Raw genomic sequence first — 27,283 nt, forward strand, 5'->3', positions numbered from 1 at the left:
TAAAAAGAAACGCTATGCTTATTAGCAGTTACTCCCCATTTTCCCTGTATTACTTCCTAATGGCTCCTATAACAAGTTACCGTAAACTTCATTGCTTAAACAACAGAAATTTACTCTTTCACAGTTTGGGAGGCCAGAAATCCTAAATCAAGATATTGAAAGGGTTGATTCCTTCTGGAGTTTCTGAGGGAAAAACTTCTCTTGCCTCTCCTGTATTTTCTGGTGGCTGCTGGCAAGCCAGGTATTTGTTGACTTTTAACTGCATCACTCCAGTCATTGCTTCTGTCTTCACATGGCCTTTTCCCTTGTGTGTGTCTGTCTGTCTTCTGGTACTGTTAAAAGTCATTGGATTTAGCTCACCCTCCTCATTGGTGGAGGGCATGGCAACCCACTCCAGTATTCTCTCCTGGAGAATCCCATAGACAGAGGAGCCTGGAGGGCTCACAAAGAGTCGGACATGACTGAAGCAACTTAGCATGCACGCATGCACCTCTTTGTATTTTTTCAATTAATTTATTTTTTAATTGAAGGATAATTGCTTTACAGAATTTTGTTGTTTTCTGTCAAACCTCAACATGAATCACACACCTCTTTATCTTAACCAATGACTGTCTCCAAAATAAGGTCTCATTTTAGAGTTTTAGGGAGACATTACTCAACCCAGTTCTATCTCCCAAAGGACTCCATCCCTAAGTAACCATTAATCTTTCTTTTTCTAGACTTTGTTATTCTGAACAATTTTATGTTGGGTTTTGACCTTTGCTCTCTGTTGGGAAAAATGTGTAATATTTTTGAGGGTAGAATATTGATTTGTCATATCTCAATTTGGTTATATATTATGTAGTTACTTAATATTACTTAAATAATTTCCCATATGGAATATACAACTGTTTAAGGTATTTTAAATAGATTACCCATTTCTTTAGGTTATATCTGCTGACTAGAACACACTGTGATAATGCAGATAGCTTTGATGTAGGTTATAACGACGGAGAAGGCAATGGCACCCCACTCCAGTACTCTTGCCTGGAAAATCCCATGGACGGAGAAGCCTGGTAGGCTGTAGTCCATGGGGTCTCGAAGAGTCGGACACGACTGCATGACTTCACTTTCACTTTTCACTTTCATGCTTTGGAGAAGGAAATGGCAACCCACTCCAGTGTTCTTGCCTGGAGAATCCCAGGGACGGGGGAGCCTGGTGGGCTGCCGTCTATGGGGTCGCACAGAGTCGGACACAACTGAAGTGACTTAGCAGCAGCAGCAGCAGGTTATAATGAAATGTGTGTGTGTTTTTCCTTAGTAATCTTAGTAATTCTAATTATTGTCTGTTTTCTGTCCTGGAAGTAGTCTATGATATTGTTGATATCAGGATAATGAGTATAATATGTTGGTAAGTATATTTTCTATTGCTTTCCTACTCAAAATTCCTATCCTATTTAGTAAACATGTTAATATTGTATTTTTTGCAGTGATACTATTTAGATGACATGACAATTCAGTTTATACTTTTAAAAATCACAGTGTGAACATGAAATTTTAATGTCTTGAAAAAAGTTGTTGCTATCAAAAACATTTAGTCATGAAAAGGAGCCACTTTTAAAAACCAACAGTCTGTATTTCTGTTGAAATGTCACTCTTACTAACTAGAAAGCTTTTTTACTTTCCAGAGCTTTAGCCTCTTCTGATAACAAAGCTGTAAAATGGGATTCAAGGTCTGGTTTATTCAGTTCTTGTAGGGGATTTCCCCGTCTTCCAACCACCCACTGAATTTGTTAGCACTATCCATGTTTAATCTCCAAGAGCATTTTTCTTTTTATGATTGTCCTTTTCTACAGCATGTTGGTCTTGTTTCAGGTTGTCCTTAGGACATTTTAGTTTGCTTTTGTGTGTGTGTGTCACTCAGTTGTGTCTCTTTGCACACCCATGGACTACAGCCCGCCAGGCTCCTCTGTCCATGGAATTCTCCAGGCAAGAATACTGGAGTGGGTTGCCATGCCCTCCTCCAGATTCAGGGGATCTTCCCCACCCAGGGATCAAACCCAGGTCTCCTGAATTGCAGGCAAATTCTTTACCATCTGAGCCACCTTAACATTACTTTTGCTATTGGTGTGTTTCTCTTTCTTCTCACTTCTTTTTCAATTGCTTTGATCTTTCCTGTTGGAATCTGTCCTCAAACATCTGGTCCTTGACTGTGCATTTATATTTAAAATGAGATGTTAAAAAATTGTGACCTTTCATGTACAAGCGTGAGCTGAAGTGTCAGAGAACTTCATCATATGATAAGGAAATGGCTGCCTATTTTTGTTGGAGATTGGTAAAAGATCTCATAGATACTTTTCTGGGATGTCTGATTCTCCAGAAAATAAAACTTCCAAACTCCCACCTTTTGCAAGGGGGAGGGCAAACTAGGAAGAGACTGTCCTCCTGGCTGCAGGATCTCTGAGCTCAGGCAAAGCACCACTCAACAGGCATAGTTTGGTTCCTCTTTGTCAGTATCATAACTTGCCCCTCTATATTTACGTCCTGGACTCTGAAGCCTCTCTCCTTACATTTTTGTCAAGAAAAACACCTATCTCCCATCAGGTAGGTGTGAACGGTTCACCCTTTTCCAATGCCTGGTGGTTCTTAATTCTTGAGGCCTCTTAATTTTCAGCCTTCTTTGGGGACACCAGTTGTCCACCTTAAAGGCATATGACTCTTCCTCTAAGAAATTTACTATGTACTCTTATATGTACATTCAGTCTTCATAAATTGTGGTTTGAAATTATGGTTTTCTCCTAGTATAATCAAAGACAAAGTTTTTGCTTGTTTTCCCTCTTATTTTGAGATATTTTCAAGCGGAAAGGGATGCAGAGGTATTTTTATTGTCACCTTGAAATTAGATGTTTTCTTCCTATGGCCCCACTCTCTTGATTTCCATCTACTCCTCCCCTATCACTAATGAGTTCTACATTCCTCAGTCCTTGACTCTCATCATCTCACACAGCACTTTATCTTCTCCACCCTCACCCTCATTTAAAGCTTCAGCCTAACTGGTATTATTTTAGGTCTTTGATGCCAGCAAAGTCCTTATACATGCTGGCATCTGCATGGATGAGAAGTCATTGGCCACAAAGAGAGAATGGTTACCACAAGGGGACTGCTCAAAATAGATATGTTAAGAATAATGGGAGCCAAGTTTCTCACTGTGAAAGAGGAAAAAAAACAGAAGGGAAATAAAATTAATTCTGTGATCTTGGATTGAAATTGGAGGTTATCAAAGTGTGAAGTCATACATATAGAAACCGAAATGTGCGTTGATGTAAATGTGTCTGTCTATAGTATATGTTCTCTAGCAATGCCCATGAAAGGATTTGGGAACAAAGATATCACAAAAGCAATGAACAAACTTAAGAGCTCAGATCTTGGCTTCTAAGTACCACCAAAACAGACCCAGATCTCCTTGGAGAGCAGGGGAAGTGTCAGATGACCCTGGAGCATCTTTTAGGCCAGGAAGTGAAGTGCTCAAAGAAGCATGAGATGTTTCAATTGGGAATGATTTGCACATGAAAATAAATGATAGTAACAAAGAATAACCCAGTGAATAAAATTGGAAACTCTCAGTCTATACTGATAGGAATAAATAAATGAGTGAATTAAAAGTTTGGTGAGGAATGAGGTTTTACATACTTTCAAAGTCTCTCCCTTTTGTTATTAATAACAGAGGAAAAGAGTAATTTTACAGTGGAGCAGCTTGCCAGATAACACCTGAAGTGATCAAAGTGAACATTACAATTAATGGGACAAACTGACGTGCACAACTTGACAGGTGCATTGTGAAGACCATGGATGCCAAAGATGCATAATCTAAATCTAACGAAACACTTAGGTCTGCATTAAGGAAATTTTATAAAATAGCTGTAAGCCAAGGTAATGAAAGTCAAGGAGGGACTGAGAAAATATTCCAGAATGAAGAAGCCTGAAGAAATATGAGTAAGGCAATGATAATTTTGAACTGCATCCCTGTCACTTAAAGGACATTATTGGGACATTTTTAAGGCAAAATACGAATAGAACCTAAGGATTAGTAGTATGGAGCAATACTAATGTCCTAATTTTGGTTATTATATTGTGGTTAAGTAGAATGTCCTTGTTTGTAGGAAATAAAATAATTGGGTGGTGGGGCATCAAGTCTATAATAAAGTCTCAAGTGGCTCAGGAAAACGTTCATGTAACTCTCCCACAGTTTTTTTTTTTCCCCCCAAAAGAAATGAAAGGAATTTAAAAAATATATATACTAGATTGCACCAGTTATTCTCAGCGCTCTGTAGATTCCACTGTGTTCAAAATCCAAAGTATATGAGCAAAAACAATGGCTCATCTTTTTATTTTAAACTACCAGGGACAAACCTGTAATCCAACAGATCTATCGACTCACTGCAACCAAGAAGACGGCACACTAGAGGAACTGTAGTGTGTTTCACCACACAATGGAAAAGGTAGTTGTAGGAATAGTAGGAAAGGTGGAGTTCAGGTAAAATCTAAATGAAACAGTTTTGATACTCCCAAAGCATAGCAGAGCAGTGTAATGATGCATCAACACCAGATCTGGAGTGAGAAGTGGATGTAGGGTCATGTTTCTTTGGAAACCACAAAGTTAAGACGATATGAACTTGTTTTTTTCCAGGAATCCCCCTATCCGCAGCTCTGCACCTGGTTAGAAACAGAAGCTGCTTCTGTGTGTCAGGTGTCTTAGATCCTCTAGGCAACGAGTGGAATGTTTCATTATTACTGATAAAAGTTCACATAGCAACGTTCACGTGGGTTTTCAAAGAACAAAGTTTCTCTGTTTAAGAATGTAGTACTCACCCAAAGATGCCGGTTGTTATGATACTTTTTAGTTGCACTTTGTCCTTAAATCTGTTTCCTGTAAACGTTACTACTGGCTTACATTGTTACCCATCCTAATGAACGGCTGGCCAGGTTTTAATTAAGCAGTTACAAATGAAAATACGACTATGCTTCTCAAATCACAGCTAATACTCCTCCCAGGGCTGAAGTCCTTAGTTTGCCTGACCAACTTTCTTTCCTCTCATTTGAGATCTCAAGCCTACATCGAACAAGACCCTGCATCAAGCTCTTAAGCGCTTTTCTCCGCAAAACCGTTCAAGCATCCCGCCCTCTCAACGTTGCGCTCAGGGCGTGCCGGGCGGGCCCACTCTTCTCAAATCTTATTGGGTAAAATCCTCGCCTCTCATCACACTATGGGCGGGACAATAGAGAAAAGGCCTTTACCAGGCGCAAGAAGATGACATCACAGTAGCGGAGCCGGGACCGCCGGTGGCTCTGGGCTCTGCTCGCTGAGGGTGCCAAATGAAGACCGCTCCGTTCGCGACACCGTCGCCATGACCATTTGTCAGTTCTTCCTTCAAGGCCGCTGCCGCTTCGGAGACCGGTGCTGGAACGAACATCCCGGCCCCAGGGGTGCCGGCGGAGGACGGCAGCAGCAGCCCTCAGGTAATGTTTTCCTCAATCCTTCGCAGCTAGCCGAGCAGGGGAAGGCCTGACGTGGGGCCGGGCGGGCGAGGATCCGGCGTCCCTCCTGGGGCCGGCCGCTGGGCACAGCGCCGCGGCGTACCAGTCAGGTGACGCGGACGTGCCCGCGCCGTCCCCTCGCCCGCCCCGCCCACTGACGTTTTCGCCCTTTGATTAGGAATTACGGCTGATTTTGTTAGGCGGGCGGCAGCTTATTCATGGTTACAGTGAAAAACAACGAATTTTTAAGTCGTAATTACGTATTAAAACTACCTAGTCTTTGCACGGCAGTGGTTCCAGAATTGGCGTAAGTCGACCTAGACGCCTCCTTGCTGTAACATTGTACTATTCCGGGTACTTGTTTTTCCCGTTGATGCTTTTAATGTAATTTTTTTTCTAAACTTATTTCTAGGGAGAGGCTAGTAAGTGGGGCCAGAGTCACGGCTCTTTGGGGAAGCCGAGAACTCCTTTGAAAATCTAATAAAAGCTGCTGCTGCTGCTGCTAAGTCGCTTCAGTCGTGTCCGACACTGTGCAACCCCATAGACGGCAGCCCACCAGGCTCCCCCGTCCCTAGGATTCTCCAGGCAAGAACACTGGAGTGGGTTGCCATTTCCTTCTCCAATGCATGAAAGTGAAAAGTGAAAGTGAAGTCGCCCTGTCATGTCCGACTCTTCGCGACCCCATGGACTGCAGCCTACCAGGCTCCTCCGTCCATGGGATTTTCCAGGCACGAGTACTGGAGTGGGTTGCCATTAGGCTACAGAGCCGTAAACCTCATATAAATGCACATGCTTATAAAATTGGAGGTAAAATCGGGAGAGTGGGCTGCTCAATTAAGAACTCTGAGCTCTAAGGTAAAGGTATGCAGGACTATGGTGACCTGCCTTCTGGGCCTAAGTCATTGTCGAAATTGGAGTATTTCACTAAATCAATTGTGGGTAATGCAACTGTCTTCAAGGAGAGGAGGGATCCAATGTGAATCTACAGTACAATGCAAGGTTTTAGAGGTCAGATGAATAGTTAGACTTTCTTAGAACTGAGACTTAGTTCTTAAAAAGTACCACAGGATACTGATCGCCTCTCCCTTCTCTTTTCTCCTGTACTGCAATTCATCTGACGTTTAAACCTTTTGTTGCATTGTGGTTTCACTTTTATAGCTCTTCCAGATGACAGTCTTTTTGAATTACCCACAATTAGTCTAGTGAAATACTCCAAACCAAAAATTAGGACTCGGGATCAGACAAATGTGAGTATTTCCAGGAACAACAAAATGTAATATTTAACATTCTGTGGAGACTTATTCTAAATATAGTACAGAATAAATGTTGAATGGATAGATTTATGGGTTTTAAAAGAGTAAATAAAACTAGTTAAATAAACAGTGTACCTAATGCCCAGAAATAAATAAATGCTTGCAGAATCAGGAAGTATGAAGGCCAAAAGCTATATCCAAATGATGGAATGAATTTCTTCAGTTGTGAAGGAAAAAAGATCAAACTCTAGAAAAATACAATATTGTTAACCCTTACTTGCAGGATCTGGTCTAGCAATGTTCCCCCTTTCCTCTTTGGTTTTGTTAAGTAGTTTTAGAATTGGGAGATGAATTTTTTAAAGTAGTGTATCTCCCATCACTCCAGTTTTATTGTACATATTTAATAGTATATCTCCTAATTCAGTTAGAAACATGGTGAATTATCTTGGCCCCAACTGAGAAGTGATGAATAAATGATATAGTTGAAGTGATAAGATTTTTTTTTAAATATAGAGACAGAAAGGACAAAGTCCTGTTGGCTCATTTTGATAGTTATAAGAATACTAAAAATATGGTTATAATAGAGGAAGTCAATGCAGTTTATTCATATGTAAACTACCGCTACAATTCTCATATGGAAAATAGGAGGATAGGTTTTCTTTCTCAGAATACTGAGTCAAATAGATTTACCCTTCTATCAAGCACAGAAGGTAGACTCTAATTTTTTCAATAAACTTCTTAATACATTGGTCTTTTTTTTCAGATTTTACTACTATATAGGGCCCAATTGGGGAGCAAAGAATGATACAGATACAGCTTTTTATCATGAAGGAGCTTATGATATAGGTTACATGCCTCTGTCCACTCCATTATCAAACAATTGTTTAATAAACTTACATCATAATTTTTCTGTGGATTTACAGTCCTCCCAGTCTTGTTAAACTAGATCATTGTGTGATTTGTTGCTACTGTGTGTGTGTGTTTGTGCGCTCAGTTGCTCAGTCGTGTCCGACTCTTTTGCAACCCCACAGGCTGTAGTCCTCCAGGGTCCTCTGTCCATGGGATTTCCCAAGCGAGAATACTGAAGTAGGTTGCCATTTCCTTCTCCAGGGCATCTTCCCGACCCAGGGATCAAACCTGCATCTCCTGCACTGCAGGCAGATTCTTTACTACCAGCCAAGCCCCTTTGTTGATATTACACTTAATTCTATAAATTGAAAATGAAAAGTTTTGTAATTTAAAATGAGTGGGCATGTAGTGCCTGTCGAATCTTTACATAGTATCTGCATATAATAAGAAAAAATATAATGAAATTTTTAGAGATTGAAAACATGAGTTGCTAGTAAAATTATTTATTTTGTTGTTTATTTCAGGTAGTAACAGAAGAGGATGGAATACCACCAATCAGAGATATTCCAGTGTTATCCAGCCATCCAGTTTCTCCAAGCCTACACCATGGGGGGGCAGCAGAGATCAAGAAAAGCCATCTTTTGCTACTTTTGATTCTGGAGAGTCTGCTAGCAAGAACAGGGGATTTGGCTTATCTCAGAACCCATTTGCTTCACCTGGCTCTGATGACCAGAAAGATGATAAGAAGCTTCTGTAAGTGAAAACCTTCAGAAAAATTACCACCCATTTGCTTATTTTTTTCCAAAAGCACCTATAATATTTCCTTAAAAAAGAAGTGATCCTATTACTTTATTAAATTGTTATAAAATCAAAATAAGCAAAAGAAAAAGCATCCATGATCAGAGGTAATCTCTGTTTTGCAGGTGTCATGCTAGACTTTATTTCAACTTAAAATGTGATTCTTCTATATCAGTGCAGTGTCTTCTTGGGGATAATTACTCTTTTTCCACTTTTCTATCAATGATACTATACTGTGAATATCTTTCTAAGGTAATCCTGCTTATGTTAAATTATGAGTTCTTTACAAAGTATGAGGTGATTTAAAGCAGTTTTTGATTTTTGAGGTCACTTACAGCATCTTGTATTTTTCTTTCTATAATAAAACTTTTACTTCAGTTACTTCATGCAAACATTTGACTTCATTGTTGTGGAGTACATTTCTTATCATTTATTAAGAACATTTGTAGTTCTCAAAATTCTACATTTGTAGAATTTATGACTGGTGCTGAAACAGTGCCTGGCTGTATATAAGTAAGTGTTCCCTCAGCTCCCAGCAACTAGGACAGTGCTTAAATATATTCATTAGTCTTTTATATCCCATAATTAAATTAGAACTAGTTGTAAATGTTTTGAGCCATGTATCATATACAATTGAGTAAGTAAAATAAGACAAATGAAACATTCCTTCCTATATTTGATGTTATTGTAAAAATCTGAAATTTTAGTATTATTTTATTATCAACTACCATTCTTACTTCATTAATTGTGCCATCCTGGGTAAGAGGGAAATATTTAATTTAGAGCTGAATATATCCATGACTCTGCTAACAAATTAACCATGGACATGAGTCTGTTCCGTTTTTGCAAAATGTGAGAATTAGACAAAATGATCTCTGAAGTCCTACCTACTTAAATATTTTATGATTCTTTATTACTTACTGGTTCGTTCTTTCTCAGTTAAATGATCATTGATGTTAATTATAATGAACAGAGAAAATTAAAGGTAATATTGTGTATTTTAAAATGTTAAGTTAGTATTGTGTATTTTATATTTCAGTTCTTTAAGATGTATATAGTACTATAGTAAGTTCTCAATAAATATATTGGTTAATGGTTCAGTGTACTGGAAAACCAAAATTATAAATGTCTTTGATATTATAATATTTATAATCATGAAGTGCAGCTCATATTTTTGCAAACTTCTGCTTTGAAGGACACTTCAGAAAATATAGTGGAAAATCTAAAATTATATATTTTCTATAACAGTCACTGAAAATTATCAATGATAAATTTTACCAAGCAGAAGAAAAAGATCTTTTGCCATTTTTATTTTTTTAGGGAAGGAATTGTTAAAGATATGGAGGTTTGGGAATCATCAGGGCAGTGGATGTTTTCTTCTTATTCTCCGGTGAAAAAGAAACCGAATATTTCAGGTAACTAGAAATTATGTGTTTTTAAAATGTGTTTTACCGCTATTATTTTCTAAAACCAAGACCAGATCAAAAAAAGAAATTAACGAAAAATTTAGCTACAGTTAGGGGAGTTTGGACATTGTTTAAAATACCTGAATATTCTACCAGAACTTTGTAATTCAGAGATTGAGGTTGGAAGATATAGTTCAAGATATATTGATCCCTTGGGAAAACCAGTAAAATGAGGACTTGCCACTTGCCACATTTCTAATTCTGTAAGCCTAAGAAGAGGCTCTACTTCCTTGGTTCCCTGTAAATGCTACTTCGGAACCTTTGCCTGCAGAGAATAGAAGAGTCATATTATACCTGCCATTGGGCTTTGACTCTGTTCTCTTTCTTTCCTCTTTTTTTCTAAGGTTAGTTATTTTTAATAAAGCATGTTGATACCTCTTCTAGAGGTAATGTTTGAAGTTAGGGAGCCTTAGAATGCTCCTTTTTTCCCCACTTTTTTTTGTCCATAGCTCATCTGGGGCTGAAAGCTAGACCACCACAGTTTTCTAAGCCTGCTCTGAGTGGTCCTAGGCCCTATGAAGTTGAACAGGAAGTCATTGGAAAATGAGGGCCCTTTCAGTCTCTCAGAACTCTGGAATTTCTGTCTCTGCTCTACCTGCTCATTCTCTGTGAGTATTTGTGTCACACCACTCCTTAGTCATTTATTTACTAATCATTCAGCAAATACTTATTGAATTTCTTTTTTGCCAGGCCTCATTCTAGGTGGTAGGGATATAGCAGTGAGTAAGATAGCTAAGATCCATCCCTCATGAAATTTATGTTCTTGAGGGATGGAGGCAATAAGCAATACAAATAAATAATTTTAAATAATGATTTTTCTGTAAAAGTAATAAGTGTTAAGCCTTTTTTAAAAAGTTCAGAATTGGACATGATGCCTAATGTCCTAAAGCGGTGGTTCTCAATGTAAAATACAGATCCCTCAGCAGCATTGTTAGATAAAATATAGGACATCCAGTTAAATTTAAATTTCAGATAAGTAATGACATTTTTAGTATATGGATATCCCATGTACTATTTGGGACATACTTACACTTTTTTGTTTTTTGGCTTTGGCCTTACCATATGGCTTGTAGGGTGTTAACATTCCCTGACCAGGATTTGAACCCAGGCCCATGGCAGTGAAAGCATGAAGTCTTAACCCTGGACTGCTAGGATATACTACCTTTTGAAGTATTTGTTTGTCAGAAATTCCAATTTAATTGGGCATCCTTTTTTTTTTTTTTTTTTTTTGCTAAATCTGGCAACCCTATTCCTGAGATCCTTTTTAGGGGCTATACAAGTTTAGAAATATTTTCATAATAATACTAAGACATTAATTGCCATTTTCACTGTGTTGACATTTATACTCTTGGTGTAAAGCTGTTGATGAGGTACAGGCAACAAACTACTAGTAGATTATAGTAGTCAATAAAAAAAATTTTTAATGACATTCACTTAAGAATGTCCCTGATGAAGAGGTAAAAGTTATTAATTTTATAAGCGTACACCTTTTAAGTATTCTGTGTGCAAATGGGGAGCACACATAAAGTAATGTTAACAAATACAAATTTTTTTTCTAGTAAGATGACGTGTGCTAACATTTGGAAATTCTGGATAACTCAGTGAACCAATATTTTCCAAATGACCAGTGTGTGAAGTTACATGGTTGAAAAATGCATTCTAAGTGAAGTGATGTGAAAGGCGCTCAGTTGTGTCCGACTCTTTGTGACCCCATGGACTATACAGTCCATGGAATTATCCAGGCCAGAATACTGGAGTGGGTAAACTAGTTAATAGTTTGGTTCATTAATATGATATCATTAATATGATTTGAGTCCACATTATAGCTAACCTTTAAGAAACTGTTGCCTGTCAAGTTTTGGTATTGTACCAAAGAAGAATATCCACAATTATCTAAAAAGACCATTAAAGTCATCCTTTCCCAGCTACATATCTGTGTGAGAAGTTTTTCTTTATATACTTGAACCAGACAATGTACTGAAACAGATTGAAGCAGATTAAATAGCAGAAGCAGATATTATAATACAGCAGTCTTCCATTAAGCCATGCATTAAAGAGATTTGCAAACATAAAACAATGGCACTTATATCACTAAATTTTTATTTTTTGTTTTGGAAAATAGTTTTTTTATTCATGTTGACACATTGATTTCTTATTTTTAAATGAATTAATATTTTCTACACTTTTCAGTTTTCATTTCAAATATGGTGAATATTGATTTATGTAACCTATGTAAGCAAAAGGTCTGGAATCCTTAATTATTTTTAAGAATGTAAAAGGGTTCTGAAGTCAGAAAGTAGGAGAATCACTGTCTTTATAATGAATTAATTTTTCCTTTGCCACTAGAATGATACTGTATTTATACTTATCTTTGAAAGAATTGAGAAAATAGTCACCCACATCATTTTCTGTCTTTGTGGTTCACCATGAGTGACTGATGGAAGGAAGAGAAAGTAACCAGAGGGACAGTGTTTCTTTACTTAGAGTGGTTATCTCTTTTTAGGAAGCAGTATTGAAACTGAGTCCTGAATGAAGAGATGTCTCTTCTGGGAAGATTTGGGGGGGAATGTGCAGAGCCCCTTGTGCAAACCGGACTGGCATACTTGTAGATTAGTGAGGCCTGAATAGCTGGAGGAGAGTAAACAAGAGAAAGAGTAATATAACATTGGGCCAGAGAGAGGCAGCCAGGGGCCAGATCATGTTGGGCCTAATTGCACTAGGAAGCCACAGAGAGTTTTGAGCAGGAGGAGGGATGTGATCTGATTAGAAAGAGCTCACTTAGACTGTTAAGTGAAAAGAAATGGTTTGCTGGGAACAGGGGTTGGGGGCACAAAATAGAGGAAGGGAAATGAGTTAGGAGACAGCTGCTGTTGACTGAGAGTTACTTGCAGTGGAGACAGAATGGGTCAAATCCATGTTTTGGAGCTAGAACTGGCAAGAGGCTTATTAATTAGATATGGGCAACAAGAGAAATACAAGGTGATTCTTGGTTTTGTGGCCTGAGTAGTTTGTAAAGATGGTAAAGATAAGTTGTTAGAGAGCATCGAGGGATCTGATTTGAATGTTTTAGGTTTTTTTATTCGAAGGTAGGAGTCTTTGGAGTTAGTGGTATCTGGTTACCAGTAAGTCTCTGTAGAAAAAAATTCTGAACATTTTTCTTTCTTCTTTTTTTTTTTCCTCAAAAAGTTTTCCTATTATGAAAGTTATTATCTGTTGCCATAGAAAATTTGAAAAATACAGAAATATGTAAATAAAATAAAGATCAACTGATCTCAGAGATAACAGCTGTAACATTTTAGTGTATTTCTTTCAAAACATGTACGCACTTATTTCTTATTATATATATAATTAGCAGTCATAACCTAGTGTTGCAGAAGCCTTGTTGTTTTCAGTGTGTCTATTACTAGAAATACTAGAATGAACATCTTTTTTATGTAACACCCTTTGTTTACATGTTCAATCATTTCCCGAGGTCAGATTCTAGAAATTCTGTTAGAATCAGAAGGTATGAGCATTTGTAAGGCCTTTGACATTTATTGACAATTTTCCTCCCAGAAAAGTTTTACCATGATTTCCATAATGGCAACTTAGAAGAATGTCCATTTCACCACATCCTTAATAATGATTGTCCATTTTTAATTTTTGCCAATCTGATAAATAAAACATTGTGTCTATTTTAAGTTGTATTTTTATTAAAAAAATTTTTTTTTATCTACTTATTTTTGCCTGTGTTGGGTCTTCATTACTGCACAGGGGCTTTCTCTAATGCAGTGAATGGGAGTTATCCTCTGGTTGCGGTGCATGGGCTTCTCATTGCAGTGGCTTCTCTTGTTGAAGAGCACATTTTCTGGAACATGCAGGCTTCAGTGGTTGTGGCGTGGAGGCTCAGCGGTTGTGGCGTGGGGGCTCAGTGGTTGTGGCGTGGGGGCTCAGCGGTTGTGGTGTGGGGGCTCAGCGGTTGTGGCCTGGGGTCTCAGCGGTTGTGGCGTGGGGGCTCAGCGGTTGCAGCTCAAGCGTTCTACATCTTGGACTCAGTTGTTGTGGCACATCAGTTTAGTTGCCCTGTCTTCCCTGACCACCAGGGAAGTCCTAAGTTGTAATTTTAAATTGAACTTTTCAATTTCATTTATATACTGGCTACTTGAGTTATTTTGTGAATTGCTTGTTCATTATCTTTGCCCATGTTAGCTTATTTTTCTTACTGATTTGTAAGAGCTAATTATACATTCTCATTAACTCTTCTGTCATATATGTTGCAGTTATGGTATTCCTAGTTTACTGTTTGCCTTTGAATTTTGCTTGTTACAGTTTTTGACATACAGAATTTTTTTATAAGTTCAAATGTATATGGAATCAACTCTCTTTTTCTTTTCTGTATTATTCCTTCCACTCCGTTTAGGAAATTTTGCCCCTTCAAATATTAATAATGAACTATATTTTATTCTAATTTTATACTTTATTAAGTAGAGTCTAGTTTTTTAATTCTTTCCTTATGATTATGAAATTTTTCTAATGATCAAGATTAGCATATTTTCCTATCTAGCACCTCTCATTTTACTATACTATCAAAAGTATTGGTATTTAAAGATTCCAATTGATTCCTCACTTCAGGTTTTACAGACATTTCACCAGAGGAGTTGAGACTTGAATACCATAACTTCTTAACCAGCAATAACTTACAGAGTTATGTAAGTTTGTTTCCTATTCATCTAACTAACAGATTAGCTGTTAATTATTGTCTTCTCTATAGTGGCTCACTTGTGTGTTGGCAAAGTGGATGAGGTCTATTTTTTTTTTTTTTTCAGAAAACTATATTCTAAATTATTTTCTTTACAATTGGTTGGTTATCTAAAGTGATGAGAGTATACTTTGACTATAGTAACTACCAATGCTTTTATTTTTATTACCAATTATTCAGCAATCAGTCCCAGAAATCATACCCTTTCATCATTTGACATTTATGGTGCATCTCGTACATGCAGACACCATGATGAATGCTAGAAAAACAAATAAATGCAGTGTTGGGTGCAGATTAGCCTTCTCATGTATCAAGTATCAAAAAATCGAGAAACTGGGTGAGAATAAGTTTAGTGCTTACAGGAAATGACATAAACTCTGTATTTTCTATTGTCTACTGTCAGTATCATATCAACCAGTACACATGTTTGTCTCCCATACAAATATAACTATTAATAACTCTGTGCTGCCAGGTACTTGGGATCTTAACTAGGTTATACAAGGAGCTGGAGAATAGGGAAAGGGAAAGGGGTCTACAGCAGGAGTGTCTGGCAAGTAGGGGTAGGTCAATGAAAATTTTACAAGTTATGGGCCATAAAAATGTTTTATAATTTTATTGTGACTTTGGAAATAAAGACATGAAGTTGTTGAAGAGCTTACCTTAAACACTCAATACTGACACGTTATTTTTCTGTCATCTTTCTTCAGCTAAATTCTGTCCAGCAGTTGATAAATCAGTGGAGGAACAGGGTGAATGAACTAAAAAGTCTAAATACATCAACTGTAATAGCTTTGGTGAGTATTGGAGAATCTTCTACAAGGAAGTATCTTATGTGTTGCCTTTTTGAAGAATTTCATTTTGGATTTGTGAAACAAAGCTAAAGAATTATGATACACATTCTCAAGAACCATAATATATTATCATTTAGAGTCAAGGTTCTGGAATTCCTTTCTCTCTGTTCCTTAGTCAGAAAAGCACAGATAATTATGCTTTTCTAAAACTATTCTTAGGATTAGGTTCTTAATTTTGGTAGTACTAGTTTTGAAAATTGGGAAATATTATAAAGAAATTGCTTTGAAAAATTATATGAATGCATATTTATTTATTTATTTATTGACTTCATTGGGTCTTAGTTTTGGCACATGATATCTCCATTTCAGCACGTAGGCTCTCTGGTTGAGGCATGTAGGCTTATTTGCCTCATGGTGTGTGGGATCTTAGTTACCCAACCAAGGATCGAACCTGCATCCTCTGCATTGGAAGGCAGATTCTTAACCACTGGACCACCAGGGAAGTCACATATAGACTAGTACACACTTTGGTGACTGGAGGACACTTACCATATGTTCCTGTCTTATACAGAAATGCTGTTAGGAGGTATATACGCACTTGTCCCCAAAGATACATGATACTACTGCAGCATATTCATTATCTCTGTTGATAAAGTTTATTTTTCTGCCCCCAAAAAGTGTTCTTAAGAGCATTATTTTTAAATAAAATATTTACATTTGGAATTTAATATTTCCAGTTTCCTAGGTGATTTTTCTTTGTACTTTCTGAAAAAGCTATAAGAGTAGTAGCTGCCTGAACTTAGTGAATGACTGAAAGTCCTAATACCCTACTCCTTAAATATCTGCTTCTAAATGACTAGACTCTTGTGCAAGCTAGTTTCTTCGCCTTTCAGTTGTTGTCATGCCATTTGAATTCAGTAGGACTTCGGAGAAGGCAATGGCACCCGACTCCAGCACTCTTACCTGGAAAATCCCATGGATGGAGCAGCCTGGTAGGCTGCAGTCCATGGGGTCACTAAGAGTTGGACACTACTGAGCGACTTCACTTTCACGCATTGGAGGAGGAAATGGCAACCCACTCCAGTGTTCTTGCCTGGAGAATCCCAGGGACGGGGGAGCCTGGTGGGCTGCCGTCTATGGGGTCGCACAGAGTCGGACACAACTGAAGTGACTTAGCAGCAGCAGGACTTCTTGGAAGTATTTTTTCTCTAGATGAGAGGTGGCCCACTATCACCAATGCTAATGTGTAAGGGGTAACTGAGTTCAGAGAACTACGGAGCTTCCTTCAAGATTGGAAGTTCTGTGTTCTTTGACAGCTTCCAGGGGGCCCTTCTGTAATTGAGAATCTTGGATAGCCCACCTACAACTGGCTTACCATGCATCAATTCTTTATGTCCAATTATTCTTTTAATCCATTATATGGATATAATATGATTTGTTTATCCACATTCCTTATATGATAATTTATCACACAAGCTGAGAGAGAGAAGCTAGCCCCTCCCCCCCCCAAAAAACAAAAACTGTATACTATATGATTCTATTTATATGAAACTCCAGAAAAGACAAACCTCATTTCTAGTAATAAAAAGTGGATGAGTGGTTCCCTGGGACCAGAGGTTGGAAGAGGGTTGCCTGGAAATGGACACACGAGAACTTTTATGGGTGATGGAAATATTCTAAATTTTGATTGTAGTGATGGTTATAAATTTATGAAAACCCATTGAAAAACAAATTTCTCAATGGATGCGTCTTATTTTATGTAAACTATACCTCAATAAAGTTGAATTTTAGAAAATGCTGGGGACTTCCCTGGTGGTCCAGTGGCCAAGACTGCATTCCCAATGCAGGCGGCTGGGGTTCTATACCTGGTTGAGGAGCTAGATCCCACATGCCATAGCTAAAGGATCCTGAGTGCCACAACTGAGACCCAGTGCAGCCAAATAAATAACTATTTTTTAAAAACAGTGCCAATAGGGTTTTCAAATGAGAGAAATAATATATGCTTGTATTAATGAGGAAGGACTTATTAGAGGTCAGGATTAAGTGAAAAGTTCATTGAAAAGGAGATTAAGATTTCAGTAAGCAGAGATGAAAGATATTTCTACAGCAGAAAATAGCAAGAACATAAAATATTTTAAGGGAATAGGGAATGTTTAATAGAGTTTACTGGTAAGCTTTTAATAATGTAATTGTGAATTAACTTCAAGTCAGGCATTTGAGTAAGTCAACTGGGGTAGCCTCTAAAGGTCCCTTACCTAATATCTAGGTTTCTTGGTTAATGCAGATCAACCTGTAGACACTGAAATCTAGAATTAAAAAGTATTTATGATTTTAATATGTGTTTATTGAAGAAATTTAGAAAATGTTTTAAAAGCATAAATAAAATTAAAAACACTCACAATTCATCAGCCAGACCATCACTCTGAACTCCTTGAGAACTCAGGGCCCATTTTTTCTATGCATATTCACTTGTGGGCATTTTTCTATGTTAAGCAATTGAAGACATTTTAAAGTGCACATTTGAAAAATTAAATTTGGCTAAAAGTGTACAGAAAAAGTACTTGAGTTATTCACTTGCCTACCTCTTTTTTAATAGCTGTCCGATTTACAGGATGGAGTGAATCAAGCAACACCTTCATTTGGATTTGGCAATAGGCAAACAGTAACATTTGGGTCACCAGGTAAGTGAAAAGTCATGCAAGACTTGATTGATTTAGAAAAATGGGATTTTATGGGTTTCAAATACAAAGCCTGAAGGTGTCTCTAGTGCCATGTTAAGTCACCCTTGCAAATTTTACCACCTTCCATAATAGAGCTTCAAAGAATTTGGCTCATCTAGCATTGTGAAATGGTGTTCAGAATGGGCACGTTCTTTGAAAGACCCTATGGCTGAGGTTTTAGATGTGTATTTTAGGAATGGTGTTTCTAGAGTTTCATAGGACTACATAGCTGTGGTAACAGTACCTATGAGGACTTTCTTGTTCCTGTACATAACAGCGTAGTTTTGTTTTCAGGTGACAGCTCCAACAAGAGTAGAGGACAAGCTGAAGTGAAAGTCCACTCCCTAATCCCTGAGATTTCTCAAGAGCTACCTTCTTAAGTGAAGGTAAATTAGAGTGCAGATGAGATCAGTGTAGCAGAAAGACAGGCCAACAGGGTTTAGTGAGTTTGTCCTAACTTCTCATTTTCACTTTTCTTCCTTCCAATAAGTTTCTCATCATCTAAACATGGCAGAAATAAGAAAAAGAAAAGGTGGGGGCAAGGTAGTAATATAGCTACATTTTTTGACTAATAGTTTTTTTTTTCTTTTTCTGGTTTTTGTAGGTTTTCCTGTGAATAACAGCAGCAGCAACAGTGCTCAGAATTTTAGTTTTAAACCAAGCCCTGGATTTGCTACAGCCCCTTCTGGAAGCCCTCCTGTGTTTGGGAATACTCCAGCGTTTGGAGCTGTACCCGCTTCCAGTTCTGCCATTGCTGCTGCTACTCCGACTTTTGGCCTTAGGAAACCCGAAATCACATCTGCTGCTTCATTTTCATTTAAAACCCCTGCAGCTTCTGGTTTTGGATCATCTGGATTTTCAGGATTTTCACCTTCTATGGCAGCAAGCCCTGTTGGATCTCCAGTGGCCCCAGCCTTTGGAAGTGGCAGTTCTGTAGCTGGTTTTGGTAGTCCAGGCTCACAGCCTCACACTGCTTTCTCTAAGTCATCCAGTGACACCTTTGGAAACAGCAGCATACCTACTTCTCTCTCATTCTCACTTGGCAGCACCTCAACAGATAATGCATTATTCACACCCAAGGATCAACTAACAGCAGAAGAACTGGAACAGTTTCAATCCAAGAAATTTGCTCTGGGAAAAATTCCATTAAAGCCACCACCTGTGGAATTTCTAAATATTTAAAAGGGCAATTTTAAATACAGAAAAAAACCGGCTTTTAAAATTGTTTTGAGTGGTTCATATGAAAGAGGAAGTATATATATATATAATAAGTATATATATACACACACACATACACATGTATATGCATATATATTGCATATATATTTATAAGAAGTATAAATTTTCAATAACATTAGGAGTTCTTAAATTTAACATTTTTCCTTGAGTCGAGCTATTTAAGTAAAACAACAAAAAATAGCAGCAGATTTTTTTCTTTTTTTTTACTGTAATGATGAATGGAACTGAAAAAACTGTTAGGGTGCACTGAATAAAGTATTTTTCTCATTCTGTATCACTTTATACTGTCTTACCATTTAAAATTTTACCTTTAAACTTTTTTTTTTTTAAGGAAAGAGGTAATTTCTAGAACCAGTAGGGAAAAAATGCTAAAGTGTTTAGTCTACCTACTGAATAAACATCAGTAGCATGGTGACTTTCTTTCGTGTACAGAAGATTCTCTTAAAGAGAGAAATATAATTTTTAAAGGGTAAAAGCTTTTATTTTTAGTACCTAAGAAGCATTTTCGCCTCATAATTTTTCCTCCTCAGTTTTGGCCATCTCATGAACCATTTGAGTTTTTGTCAACAGTTTCATACTAGTTTTTATCTTGGCCTAATTTTTATGTAATTCTGTTTTTTCCTCACATTGTCTCATCAAGTGGATGGATTGTAAGAGGACTAGAAATTATGATCTCATGTAGATGAAGAGCATTTGTATATATATATATCCTTTGTAGATGCATAAGACATTTCTGGAAGAATAAGAAACTTGCTAATAATGACTACCTCTGGGAAAAGAATTGGTGTCCAAGTTAGGAGAAATATTTTATATACCATTTTGAACTGTTTGAATATTTTACCAGGTACATGTGGTACTTTGTTTTTTTAATTAAAAGAAGATCACAAAAAATTAGGAAGCTTTTTCCAACTAAACATTATTGACAAGTTTAATGATACTTATGATCAAGCTAGTTTTTCAAGATGCATTTTTGAAAAGCATTTTTTTTTTAAAGAAGTATTCAAGATGCATCTTTTCTAGGCTTTTTTCTTTTCAAGTAACGGAGAAGTAACTTTATAACTGGAAAAAGGTCATTGAAGAGCAAGTCTAGGCTTTCTTCCACCTCCATTTACGTTATTAAGGTATGCTCATTCCTTTTGGTGTATTTCTTAAAACCTTTTTATAAAATGTTTATTATAACAACTTTGGAAACTTACAACAAGGAAATGAAAATTATCAGTAATCTCTTCCTCCCCCAAGAATAGTGTATATAGAGGGATGAGGACTCACCAGCTGTTTCTAGAGTTTGTATTAGAATTTTCAGATATGTTTGGGTCTCCCTGTGCCCTCAGATTGAAGGAGTATCTTATATATATGGTTGATCCAAACAGCCAGAGACATCATTAGTTGAAGCATATGTGTCAAGAGTTCTGTGTTCCCTTTTCAAACCTCAGAAAATTGTATAACTAGCACTGTGAGAACAGTTTCTTTACACAGATCAGGTATTGAACTGATTTTTAAGTGAAAATCTTACCTATTAAAGATATTTGCTCCACATGATTTTAGCATATATGCAAAGGATTTGGTCCTCAGAGGATCCAGATTCTCTGTTACACTTTTTGAAGAAATTTATGACTCAAACTAAGTTTTGGAACCCCAGCATTCCAACTAAGAGGTGTATATTTGAAACCATCCTTGGTATAGAGATGGTAAATAGACCCTAAGTTCCTGCTTTGATTTCAAGTTCTTTATAAGGACTTTGCAGTGTTTTTTTTTTTTCAACTTACAGTTGACTCCTAGAGTTCTCCTACCCTAATGGAATGAACCCTGTATAAAGGTAGATAAAGTTTCAAGACCCTAAAAAGGAGTGGAAGGGAAGAGGCAACCAAAAGGTGCAAGAGCAAGTACTACCATCTAGATTTATTCAATGAGGCAAGAACCAATTCTGACAGAGCTGGTCATATTAAAAGTATACTCCCGAATAAGCACAGACAACGCCATTTCACAGCTTCTACAACAGCCGCCTCTTTTCCCTAGGACTTAGAGGAAGGGACAGAATTGCATATAAGGTTGATATTACAAGTAAAATTATCTAACTAGCTTGATTATTTGATCACAGAAGGATAGAGGTATAACAGCTGAGAGCTAATTAGAAAGGGAGAGAGAAGCTGATATTAAAACTATTTAAAAGGTATAATATGATTTAGCTACAGAGTATGTATTGTTCAAGTATTGTTCATAAAAGTAAAAGAATCCAATCTGTTGTCCAACAACAGGAAATTGGTTAATCTGGTAGATTCATATATTGGAGTACAGCTTTTTTAAATGACCTGGGTTTTCATTCTGTAGTCAATGGGCAAAAGCTCATTATTTATTTATTATTTTATTATTATTACTCTAATTGCACTGACTGGGACACTCAGTACTGTGTTGAATAGTAGTGGTGAGAGGGGGCATCTTTGCCTTGTTTATGATCTTAAAGGAAAAACTATCTTTCATGATTGAATATGGTATTAGCTGTGGCCTTTTCATGTATGGCTTTTATTATGTTGAGGTAGTTTCCTTATTTTCCCCAGTTTGTTGAGTGTTTTTATCATGAAAAAATTTTTACTTTGTCAAATGTGTTTTTATGCATCAGTTGAGATGATCATATGGGTTTTGTTCTCCATTTTGTTAATGTTGTATATTTATACTGATTGCTTTTGTATGGTGAACCATCTTTGCATTCCAGATACAAATCCCACTTAATCATGTGTGAATACTTTTAATGTGCTGTTGAATTCAGTTCACTAGTATTTTGTTGAGGATTTTTGTATCGTTACTCATCAGGAATATTTGTCTATAGTTTTCTTGTGTCTTTTTTTTCTGGTTTTGGTATCAGAACAATGCTGGCTTCATACAGTGAGTTTGGGGATGTTCCCTCCTCTTCAATTCTCTGGAAAGATTGGTATTAATTCCTTAATTGTTTGATAAAATCCTTCAGTGAAGTCATCTTGTCCTGGTTGGGCAGTGTTTGATTACTGCTTCAATCTCATTATAGGTCTGTTCAGATTCTTTACTACTTGATGATTTAGTTTTGGTAGTTTGTATGTTTCCAGGAATCAATCCGTTTCTTCTAGGTTATCTAATTTGTTGATATTTAATTCTTCACAGTAATCTTTTATAATCCGTTTTTATTTCTGTGACATCAGTCATAATATCCACTCTTTTGATTCTAATTTAGTTATTAGAATCTCTTAGCTCTTTTTCTTAGTTAATGTAGCTAAGGATTTGCCAATTTTTGTGGTCTTTTTAAAAGACCATGTCTTAGTCTGCTCATGCCACCATAATAAAACACCATAGACAGGGTGGCTTAAAAAACAGACATTTATTTCTCTCAGTTTTGGAGCGTTGAAGTCCATGTCAGGGTGCCAGCATGGTCAGTTCTGGTAAGAACCCTTTTCTTAGCTTGCAGTTGCCTTCTTGGGTACTGCTGCTGCTGCTAAGTCGCTTCAGTCGTGTCCGACTCTGTGCGACCCCACAGACGGCAGCCCACCAGGCTCCCCCGCCCCTGGGATTCTCCAGGCAAGAACACTGGAGTGGGTTGCCATTTCCTTCTCCGATGCATGAAAGTGAAAAGTGAAAGTGAAGTCGCTCAGTCGTGTCAGACTCCTAGCGACCCCATGGACTGCAGCCTACCAGGCTCCTCCGTCCATGGGAGTTTCCAGGCAAGAGTACTGAAGTGGGGTGCCATTGCCTTCTCCATTCTTGGGTACTGAGATGGCCTTTTCTTGGTATATGTGCATGAAGAAATAGATTTCTCTCTCTTCCTCTTCTTACAAGGCTACTAATCCCATCATGAGGTTGCCATCCTCATGACCTAATTTAAACTATCTCTCAAAAGACCCCCACCTCCAAATACCATCACTTTGGTGGTAGGGCATCAACATATGAATTTGGGTAAGGGACACAAACACTCAATTGGTTTTATTAGTTACTGGTTTTTTTCCACTTTTTCTATTCTCTATTTCATTTACTCTCCTTTCATCTTTATTATTTCTTCTGCTAAATTTAGTTTTTTTTTTTCAAGGTATAAAATTAGATTATTGATTTGAGATCTTCTTTTTAATGCAAGCATTTATCTCTGTAAACTTCTCTCTTATCACTACTTTTGCCTAGGTTTTGATGTGTTGTATTTTGTTTTCATTTGTGTCTAAGTATTTTCTAAGTTCCCTTGTAGTTTATTCTTTGACCCATTGGTTGTTTAAGAGTGTGTTGTTTAGTTTTCACATATTTTGTATTTTTACCTTCTGCTGTTGACTTCTAGTTTCACTCCATTGTGGTCAGAGAAGATACTTGGTATGATTTCAGTCTTCTTAAATTTATTAAGACTTGCTTTGTGGCCTAATATGTGGACCGCCTTGCAGAACGACCATGTGTACTTGAGAAGAATTTGCATCCTGCTGTTCTTGGGTGAAGTGCTCAGTATAGGTTTGGTTCAATTATTCTGTAGTGTTAAGTCCTCTGTTTTTTTATGGATCTCTTTGTTCTATCCTTAACTGAAAGTGGAGTATTGAACTATCCTATTGTTACTATGTTTCTGTCTATTTCTCCCTTCAGTTCTGTCAATGTTTGCTTTATATATTTGGGAGTTCTAATGTTAGGTGCATGTACATTATAATTGTTATATCTTCCTGGTGAATTGACCCTGTTACCATTATATAATGTCCTTCTTTGTCTCATATGATAGTTTTGGTTTTAAAGTCTATTTTATCTTAGTATGTCCACTTCTACTCTCTTTGGATTCCTGTTTTCATGGAATATTTTTCCATCCTTTTAGCCTATGTGTATCTTAGATGTATAGCATGCCTCTTGTAGATAACCTATTAGTTGGTTCTTATTTTTTATCCATTCAGCCAATCTGTGTCTTTTAATTAGTATATTTAACCTATTACATATAAAGTAATTACTGACAGGAAAAGACTTAATATTGCCATTTTGTTCATTGTTTTCTGTATATAACTTTTTTGTTCTTTTATTCCTGCTGCCTTATTTTGTGCTTTGCTGAGTTTTTTATTTTTTTTATTTTTTTGTAGTGACACATTTTGATTCCCTTCTCATTTCCCTTTGTGTACATTCTATAATTTCTCTGTGGTTACTGATGTAATTACATCAAGTGTTTTAAAGTTATAGTATATTTTAAACGTAATTTAACTTCAGTCACATAAAAACTATTTCAGTTCTGCCTCACCCACTTTATGTTTTTGAGACAGATTACCTATTTTAATATTGCATGTTTGTTAACATAGATATATAATTACTTTTTATGCTTCTTTTGTTTTTTAAATTCTGTACCAGATTTAAAAGTGATTTATGCACTTACATTCGAACACTACATAATTCTAAATTTATATTTTTACCTTTACGAAGGAGTTTTATGTTTTTGTCTTGTTTTTGTTGCTCTTTATCATCCTTCTGTTTTAACTTGAAGGACGCCCTTCAGCCTTTCTTTTTTTTTTTCCAGCCAGTTTGTTTTCTGTTGATACCACAATGGTCAGATCTTGACCATGTACTTCCACGGTGGTCACAACCATTCCTTTCGTTGCTGCTGTGTGGTTTTCAAATTCTCCTCATACATGTTGAGCTGGCAATGCATAGCACATATTTTCTTGGGCTGCAGTTCCAGGGGCTTGTGCTTTGTGCCCTTGTAGAATTTCCTGATTCTCTTTCTGAGTCTGGTTAATGGCAGTGAGAACAAAGGCAATAGATTTGCAAACAACTCGAGTCTTAGAGAGTTTGGATGCTGTGCTGCCTGGCAGTTCAGAGACATGCAGCTGGTACAGCTCCACCTTCAGGTCATCCATCTGTTTCAGCAACTTGTCTTTCTAGCCTGAAAGTCTCAAGACTTTAATCTTGGCTATGGCTGTACAAGGTTGTTTTTAAAGTACAAAACAGAAGAAAGAAGACGTTTTCTTTACCCAGACATTAGTTTATGTTAAAAATTATTGCAGAAGAAACTCAGGAGGTCAGACTTCAATATTATTCATCAGATTAATATAATTTGATCAAATCAATAATACTCGGCAAATTAATATAACAAAATACCACTTCCTGTCCATTAAATTGGCAAAAATCAGAGTCTTGCAATGATGGTGTTAATGAAGATGTGGTATTTTGGAGACTGTTGTGAGCTGCTGACAGGAGTGTGGATGGGTGCAGGCACTTCAGAGGCAGTTGGACAATATCTAGTAACATTAAAGATGATCATCCACTACAACCTAGAAGTTTTTACTCCTCTGCAAGGCCCTTGCTCCTTGAAGTGTAGTCCTAGGACCAGCAGCATCAACATCATCTGGGAACTTAATACATATGTAGAATTTCAAGCCTCATCCCACTGCTATCAAATCAGAGTCTCCATTTTTGTGAGATTTATGGGAGGATGGTATGCACATGAATATATGAGAAACTACTACACGTGGGAAAAGGAGACTTATAAAACTAAATAGTAGTATTCACAATAACAAAATATTCAAAACAACCAGAAGTTCATGCACAAGGTAGCAGATACACTTTGGTATACTGTGATACATCTGTGCAACTCGAGTTACACATATACACAGCCAAAAAGCACAGGTGGTATAATACACCCCTGAAAGTACAGAGTGTAAAACAATGCTATATATTGTTTATAAACTTATAAACATAGTAAAGGAATAACAGCCTGAGAAAATGAGCACCAGATTTAGAATAGAGTTTGTCCAGGAAAGAGGGAAAAAAAGAATGAGATTAGAAGGCATATATAGGGAGCATTATACCTGTGATTCTTTAAAAATTTAAACATTTTGACAATAGTAGAATTTTATAGAGTGGGTGATGAGTACATAGCTATCCATTATATTATTTTCTATGTTTTTCCATATACTTTAAATAAATTTACAAATTTTTAAAGATTTAATTTAGAAGAAAGTCTTCTTTCCCACCCTAAATTGTATTATAAAGTAGCTTTTAGATTTCTGAAGTAATCACTATGAATTGGAAAAGACTCTGATGCTGGGAGGGATTGGGGGCAGGAGGAGAAGGGGACGACAGAGGATGAGATGGCTGGATGGCATCACTGACTCAATGGACGTGAGTCTGAGTGAACTCCGGGAGTTGGTGATGGACAGGGAGGCCTGGCGTGCTTCGATTCATGGGGTCACAAAGAGTCAGACACGACTGAGCGACTGAACTGAACTGAACTGAACTGAACTGATGATACTTGTCATTCTAGTACTAAAGTACAAGGAGTACAACTGTTCTAAAGAGCAACCAACTGTGGATGTAGACCATGTTATTTTTGCTGCTAATGAAATCCTGAAAGTAATTAAAATGTTTGTGGAGCAAAATGGAAATCATTTTTTATTTACTTGTTTGGGAAAGAGTATGTGTTTGTCTCTCTACTTATACCTGATGAGGAAGATAATCTAGAATCAATATGATAACCAGTTACCTTAAGGTTCTTTTCTCAACCACATGTTATCAACCAACTGGAAATCTATTCTTATTTACTTGGTCATGTATAATGTAAACAGCATTTAACCCTGTCAGGATTGAAACAGAGAAATAGAGGAATTATAATATTTGTGTGTGTGTGTGTGTATTTGTGTGTGTGTAAACACAGTAAGTATCAAGCTTTTTCATTTGGAAACCTTCTAGTGATTCTATATGACTCCACACCTCCCCTACACTAAGAAAAAAAATCAAGAGAAGACATGACTTTACTGGAATTATTCAGAAGCTACTCAACTGAGGGACATTTATATACATAATTCAGTAGAGAAAACAGAGTGCTGTGTAAGAAAAAGTTTGCTTGATTTACAGGAATTGATCATCAATATTAATGACCCACCAAATGCAAGTGTTACATTAAGGATTCAGTCCTAAAATCTATTGAGAAGGTTTAGAAACAGGCTATGAA

At 36.9% G+C, this 27,283-nt stretch overlaps 2 protein-coding genes across 4 annotated transcripts in view; one reads left to right on the top strand and one right to left on the bottom strand.

Moving 5' to 3' along the window:
• Positions 1-4,953, bottom strand: part of HYCC1 (hyccin PI4KA lipid kinase complex subunit 1) — a 214,983-nt gene extending 210,030 nt beyond the window's left edge. For both annotated transcript variants that reach the window (XM_070787595.1, XM_070787592.1), the window contains exon 1: positions 4,849-4,953. The gene's annotated coding sequence lies outside the window, so the exon portion shown is untranslated. The remainder of the gene's footprint in view (positions 1-4,848) is intronic.
• A 412-nt stretch (positions 4,954-5,365) lies between these two features.
• Positions 5,366-26,955, top strand: NUP42 (nucleoporin 42). Of its 2 annotated transcripts, none has more exons than XM_019958540.2 (7): positions 5,366-5,496; positions 8,141-8,369; positions 9,735-9,829; positions 14,492-14,568; positions 15,326-15,412; positions 18,006-18,090; positions 18,734-26,955. In XM_019958540.2, the coding sequence occupies exons 1-7, from the start codon at positions 5,385-5,387 to the stop codon at positions 19,309-19,311; spliced, it is 1,263 nt and encodes a 420-aa protein (XP_019814099.1). In that variant the 5' UTR covers positions 5,366-5,384; the 3' UTR covers positions 19,312-26,955. The 2 variants fall into 2 exon arrangements, with proteins under 2 accessions (XP_019814099.1, XP_019814100.1); XM_019958541.2 differs by having other exon boundaries at positions 18,021-18,090; positions 18,734-19,650.
• Positions 26,956-27,283: the final 328 nt, after the last annotated feature.

This window comes from Bos indicus, chromosome 4 (assembly GCF_029378745.1).
Source record: "Bos indicus isolate NIAB-ARS_2022 breed Sahiwal x Tharparkar chromosome 4, NIAB-ARS_B.indTharparkar_mat_pri_1.0, whole genome shotgun sequence".
NCBI lineage: Eukaryota > Metazoa > Chordata > Mammalia > Artiodactyla > Bovidae > Bos > Bos indicus.

Excerpts from the sequence above, each read along its gene's own strand:
- NUP42 (XM_019958540.2), top strand. The coding sequence starts at position 5,385 with ATGACCATTTGTCAGTTCTTCCTTCAAGGCCGCTGCCGCTTCGGAGAC. Across the intron at positions 9,830-14,491 it reads AAAGAAACCGAATATTTCAG|GTTTTACAGACATTTCACCA; the intron begins GTAACTAGAAAT and ends TCCTCACTTCAG. Across the intron at positions 15,413-18,005 it reads CATCAACTGTAATAGCTTTG|CTGTCCGATTTACAGGATGG; the intron begins GTGAGTATTGGA and ends CTTTTTTAATAG.